General features: G+C 39.5%; 1 protein-coding gene across 1 annotated transcript; it reads left to right on the top strand.

Moving 5' to 3' along the window:
* The first annotated feature begins 782 nt into the window (after positions 1-782).
* hoxc1a (homeobox C1a) lies at positions 783-5291 on the top strand. Its single transcript, XM_042098050.1, has 2 exons — positions 783-1448; positions 4370-5291. The coding sequence occupies exons 1-2, from the start codon at positions 884-886 to the stop codon at positions 4717-4719; spliced, it is 915 nt and encodes a 304-aa protein (XP_041953984.1). The 5' UTR covers positions 783-883; the 3' UTR covers positions 4720-5291.
* The last annotated feature ends 1605 nt before the right edge of the window (positions 5292-6896 follow it).

The raw sequence follows: 6896 nt of genomic DNA, 5'->3' as shown, positions 1-6896 counted from the left end.
TTGCTGCCGACGTGGAGGAATCAAAGCAAAACTAGCTAGATATTGCCCATAAATAACGTAGGTCCTTTTAAAAAAATAGTGTCGCGGTTCATTCTAAGATAAGCAAATCGGAATCGTTTTGAGCACACACGATAGCCTAATATTATTACATTTCCAAAAAGTAAAGTAGCAAGTAGCTGACACTAAATTTACGAAAGTAAAAGAAAAAGTAAAGAGGAAAAGATGAATAATAATTGGGTCTGAATCTGACATTGAAAAAGACTGCTGTTGAACTAGAATGCTGATCCCATTTACCTATTCTAAAGGGCTTCTGTATCAGCTGGAGTCACGTGATACAGGCTACTTAAAATTGTGGAATAGCCTACCCAAAGTAAAATCACTAAACCTTTGCTGTTGCTTTTTGCACTCCAAAGTTATCACACATGGAAGCTAGGATAAAAACAAATCCACCGCCGCTACTTACAGCATTTTTAAGTTACCACCAGAGCGGCTATCACAACAACTCAGCCATGTCAGTTTAGGCCTCTAGCCAACTGTGGTAATTGTGCTATTTAAGAGTTAACTGCATAGCCAGCATCCAAGTGTAAAACAGGCCATTTAATATTCAAAAAACAAATAGGACTGAAAAGGCGCATACGGTGCGTATTCTGGTAACCTAGTTCATCGGTGCCATGTGCCCTGCTGTTTTGGATGTGGGGGATGTCCACCTATTGGCCAAGACTGAGAGGGCACGTCATCCCCATCAATCTCAGATCGAATCTTTCTGCGAGGCATGTCCTTATCCAGGGTTAAGCCACGATCCATAATCGCTGCGTGCACGGTGCCCGTGAGGCCAGGCTCTGAGAATAACTAGAATTAAGAAGAATGTAGAGGAAAACCGATTATGAATTCTTTAGAAGAATTAATTCACAACGAAGCAAATGTTACGGAGAGCGCAGGCCACCGTTTGGCGGAGGGCAAACTAGAAGATTTCAACTCAAGGACTAGTCCACAAGTTAGCAAAGGCGTCGAGGGATTCGAGAAAGTTGAGACACAATGCTCACAGTATTGTTATTCAACTTTCTCCGGCGATGCAAGTGATGTGTTCAGTCTTCCACACCCATCCGGCTATGCGAACGCCAAGCAGTCCCTCCAAACTGACGGTTTTTCTGTGACATCTATCCGTCCTCAGCATCAGTTTCTCCCCTCGTTATTCGGTGCCCGGGCGCAGGCACTCGATGCTGGTTACTCTCCCTCCACAGACACTTCAAGGACTTTCCCCGAAGCATTTACCGACTCGGGGCCACTGAACGCCTGCACTGAAATATTCAAGGACAACGGGCCAAGATTTCACCTCGCTATTAAGGGCAACCATACTTTTCAAAATATCGCAGAGAAGATGCCCGACTCCAGTTATGGCGGTAAAACATTTGAGTGGATGAAGGTTAAGAGAAATCAGTCTAAGATGGGTGAGTTAAAAAGTTCTGCCAACTTTCTGCCTGAATAGTGATGTTACTCTAACATAGTTTATCCTCTGTATTGCTTTTAATTAAACGGTTCTTTAAAGATGTTTTCATAGTAGCCTAGCCTTACTTTTTAAACTCCACCCAACATCTGTGTTGTTTGGACGTGATGAACGCGTCAAGACTGATAACACCTAGCCTAATAGAATAACTTAGTTCTATACTATAACGTATTCTATCTGTATAAACATAAAAGTTGTGTTAAAACTAATGGACAATAGCTCATACTCTTTTGAACAAACACTTTAGCTTAACAAACAAACAAACAAACAGATCATGTAAGAGTAAACATTTATCCGACCAGTTGTAATAAGAAATAGTCTTAAAATACCCGAAGAAGAAATACAATTATCCACCTGAATACAGTAACTCTTACAGTGCAAGTGCAAGTTCCTCTTGGGTCCTTTTGGGTATCTGTTGGGGTAACCAGCTCCCCTACAGGTTGAACACTGAAAATCTTCCTCACATTTTCCAACATAAAATCTCATAAGCAACTGTCTGCATGGGAATGATAGTGGAAATATTTAGTTTTTCAGAAAAATATGAAATCCCATCAAATCAACAATAGCATTTTAAAGCTTTTCTTTCTCCCAATAGCCCCTAGACAAGGAAGGTAAAGAACACAATCACATGTTTTCACAATAAAAAAGGACATTGTATGAAATAGACTATATCTACAACAATACTGGAACATGGCAAAAAAGACCCGCGCTGACCACACTTCACTGTTGGCATGCATTTGGTTTATCTTTGTCTCTCTGTGCATCTGTTTATTGGATTACATAAAGGATAATAATTAGCAAAATACAGATAGATAATTATACATAATATGTATGTGTGTATTTTGCTGATTGTTATCCTTTATGTAATTTTATAAAAGGGTGCCAAGCAGCACAAGACACACCCCTTCCTTCTAATCTTCTTGCTTTATCTATCTGCTTGTATTCTTGTTATTTAATGACACCATCTGTGGTGCCAGTCAACAGACACTCCTTCCCAAAGCTTATATTTCCCAACGTGTAACCTTAGAGTGTAAAGCGTGGATTCCAGTGAGAGGCTGAATGTAGGTTAGAGTAATTCTGTCGTTAATCCATTGTGCTCTATGTGATGAGTATACTGAGACAGTAGCTCTGGATGTTATTTATCAAAGTGTCTATGTGCCTCATATGCAGGCATGCATAAAGGCTGCACACATGTTCCCCTGTAACTTGATCTTTCGGTACAGTGTATATATTCCCAGTGTGTCATTCTTCAATTAGGGCCTGACAGCACCTGAATTACAGTGGGCTGGATGCCCAGATGACTGAGGCAATGTGTATCGATCCCCATTTTCTCCCCACGCGCGCGCTCGACTCGGCTTAACAGGCCTCGCTGTTCTCCTGGCGGGCTGGGGTTGGCCCCGTCAAAGTGCACGAATCATTCCTCAAATATTTAGCTTGATTCCTTTATGCCTTTGGCCAGCGTTGGGTCTATTATCTTAGAGCTCATTTATCAGGGAGGAAGGTGTGCCCGTGCCCTGCTTCCATTTCAGAGGCAAATTTCCTGATTACTTGATGAAACTTTTCTGCGGTTCTCTCCAAGATTTCCCCCATTCTAAGTGGATGTGGTGAACTTGACTTCCTCTCAAGCAGATGAGGTGACTCTTTACCTGGCGTGAATCTCACCTTTTATTTAAAGCAAGCCTGTGGATATTTAAAGAGAACAAAAGGTTGAACAGCGAATAGATGTGTTCAGTAGTTTATTGGAGACTAAGAATATGAATGTGTCAACGGCTCTTTGATAACAAAATTAATAATTCAGTTTTAGGGTTGAAGGTTTGGATGTGGCTGGGTTGACTCAGGCCTGAGCAGTACTAACATCCAGCTATGTTAATGATGTCATCATTAATGGATGCATAAAAGGAAATGGGGTATTGAGACTGCATCAAATATTTAGAAGTGCAACAGAAGCATAATAGTTATTATGCTGGAAGCTATGCATGTTCTGACTGATTCTTATATCTAATTGCCTGTTGTGTAAAATATTTGAAAGCATGTTAAATGCTGACCTATAGGCAGATGAGCTTTCTCTGACCATTAATATTTAATATAGGTATTAAGCGACAGAATGCTATACACAGGTTCAGTGCCTTTTTGGTCCTAGTTATAACATATTTAAAATATGCCTTTGTACAGACTGTAGCCTATGTTTTTAATTATTTCACTAGCAGCAGGGACAACAGGGATCACCTTCGACTGCAGTGTGAAAGTGAACAACAAGATACATGTATTGGGCAGACTCCATTTGCAGTGTGTGACCATATACCTCCAGCCTTAGCTCATGAGTTGGGATAGGCCTATGGTTTGATTTCATCCTCTTAAGTTCTTTAAACAAATGGAAAAAGACAAATGACAATATAATTGGTTTACAAGAGTCTAGAATTTTTCTGTGTTTGGTACAATGTCAAATTACAATGTCAACATACTTTAGACCTTCACATTAATCTATGCATTGTAGTCTACAGACTGCTCAATACTGAATCTAACTAGAGTTGTTTTGATGTGAAGCCTAAGACAGCTGAACAAGAGTTGAGGGATAGGCCATGGATTATGTGTAAAGATAAAGTAAAGACCATATACACTTTCAAAAATCTGCAGAAGATTTGCAATATATGAAATATATGTTGTCTGTCTGTTCATACTAAATTCAAATAGAATGAAACCAGCCTGAAGCCTTATACAACTTTGCTCTGTTTGCCTTCAGGCCTACCTTTATCTGCCTTTAATTTTGAAACGTTCATCCTAGGATAAGTTGTTTTGTCAGACTGTGACTATTCTTTTATCAGTTAAAGGTTGTCCTTTCATGCATTTTTTATGTTGTTATTTCAGCTAAAATGCAGATGCCTTGTGGTGCAAGATATTTAGCAACGGAACACCAAATGCCAAGCGGCTGTTACCAAAGCGAGAACACCATGCACGGCCAGCCTGCCAACGGAATGGCGAGGACTAACTTCAGCACCAAACAGCTGACCGAGCTGGAGAAAGAGTTCCACTTCAACAAATATCTGACACGGGCCCGACGGGTGGAGATCGCCAGCAGCCTCCAGCTGAGTGAGACTCAGGTGAAAATTTGGTTTCAGAACAGACGCATGAAGCAGAAGAAACTGCAGCGAGAGGGCATTGTCCCCGGACCCGGGCATATGTCTGCTCCAGAAAGGACAGCTCTCCAAACGCGTTAGCTATAGTTTCCGCAGCTCGAACCTTGTCTACATCACCTGCCGTCAGCGAATGAAGGGGAACTCGGCAATGACCGTTCGTAACTCTCTACAGTGGTTTTGGAAATACAGGGTTCGCATGTGCCTGCGTGCGGGCACGTAATTAAGTAGCCATTTATTGCAAATGCACTTTATAAAATATTTACAAAGATGATTTAGTTTATTGCTATTTATTGTTTTTGGAGGTTTATTAACATAGCTGTTGCCTTTCAAAGTATAAAGTAGCCTATAATTTATTCATTGATTTATTATAATTTAAATGGAAAATATTTTGGGTCAAAATGCACATGGAACACTTAGGCTACCACGTGGACTATGTAAGTTTTGTTATATTTATTGATGGAAATAAATTGAGCTACATTTGATCCACCTATTTATGAGATTGCCTAACTAAGTCTTTACTATCAGGAATGTTTAATGAAACTTTAGCTTTAGCTGAAATAGCTTTGCTTTCTGACAAACATATAACACTTGCGCACAAGAAATGTGGCCATTGAGTGTGACCAGCTGATTTTTAGGTTGCAAATGCACGTGTTCATTCTACCAGTGCTTTTATAAGCTTCTCCTTGTCTGTAAATTAAGGCTTTTTATAATGAACGCTATACGTCTCTAAAGCCTATTACGTGAACTGGTTTTAAACCGAGGGCCTTGACGTGAACAAGTTGACACCAACTTTTCTTTTCTAATGACATCAAAGCGAATCTCTGCGCTTTTGGAAATCGTAACCGAGGTCATATTGGTAGTATGTAACTATAGGTTACTTTTTGGATGTATCTGAAGAATAGGTTTCAACGTTATCGACCATGTATTTAAACTGTTAGCCTAAGTGGCTATTTAAAAAGTATTCATGTTCAAGAAAGTTCTCTCTCCATTGCTCACTAGTCCCCCCCAGACTTGCCCACACATTTTAATCTTTTAATTCTACATTTCGACTCGATCATGAGTGCAGTAATTGCTAGATTTATATCCTGACAACCTAGGGATTTATGTCATTTAGAAAGTATAGATTTATTGACAATTGGGTTTACAATATTGATCTAAATTGATTGCGTTTGTAGGAATAAACAATTACACACATCTGGAAATGTGAACCACATTTGCTAGCCAACAAAACATTCTAAAACCTTTATTCTAAAACATTTACATTTCTAAAACCATTCAACGGCAACTCAGTTAAATTGTTCTTGAGAGGAAATATGATTTGTTTTTAATCTTTTGCAGTCTTAGATGGGCAATTTGATTGTATCTAGTTTTGAGCTCAGATCAATACGCTGTAGGCCTAGTCGTTGTTGCGGTTTGTTTTTATTCATTTCTGCCCCGTATAAAAATGACATTTAACTAGATCAAGGGAACAGCCTCGCTATCAGATTGCTTGCTGTCAGAATATTTAGAGGATAAAACAAATAATAAATAGGGAAACCAAGCAGTAAAAATCTGAAATGAAAAGTACATCTACAATTGAAAGTTATGATGCTGGCTGCTGCCTGTTTCCACCTCCATCCTATCAAGTGATAGTCATGATTCTCTTAAAGCTATATCCTATGTTGCCATGAAGGAAGTGCTCTCATGTCAGCATGTTAATGTATGCCGCTACTCCGCAGTTCACCTCTCACCTCTTGACCTCTGCTTTGCCCGGGGACAGCAGTGACCGGGTCACTGGCTCACGAGAAGAAAGATGCATTTTAAAAATATGCGGCTCTCACGAAGTCCAGGCTTCTGACGTTCTATAGTGGACACCAAAGAAGTGTTTGCCAGACTATTAAACTTGCATTGACTCGAATTAAAGTGGCGCAAAGTAGTGCTCCTAAACCCATATAAGGCCTATTTTCCTGACAGTTTAGACAGTTTACTCTTAAAATGTTAAATTCTATTCCAACAGATACATGTGATGTGAATAATGATAGTATTTTTGTTGTGCTGCGGATTTCTCTGGCTAATTTTACCCTCAATGCAAATGTTCAAATAAGTGGTTTGTCACTATAAATTATACTTATAGTTTTGTTCTGAGTGCATAACGAACGTAGTTATGGGTTTTTCAACTTGCGGTGTGAAGAAATGACATCTCAAAGTGCCTGAAAATTATTCTACTATTAGCCAAATGCATCGTGCATGAAATGTCGTGTTGTCATGTTTTGCTATAT

The sequence above is a fragment of the Alosa sapidissima genome, chromosome 7 (assembly GCF_018492685.1).
Source record: "Alosa sapidissima isolate fAloSap1 chromosome 7, fAloSap1.pri, whole genome shotgun sequence".
Classification (NCBI taxonomy): Eukaryota; Metazoa; Chordata; class Actinopteri; order Clupeiformes; family Clupeidae; genus Alosa; species Alosa sapidissima.
The sequence above is the reverse complement of the archived record's forward strand: the minus strand, read 5'-3'. Positions and strand labels throughout refer to the sequence as shown.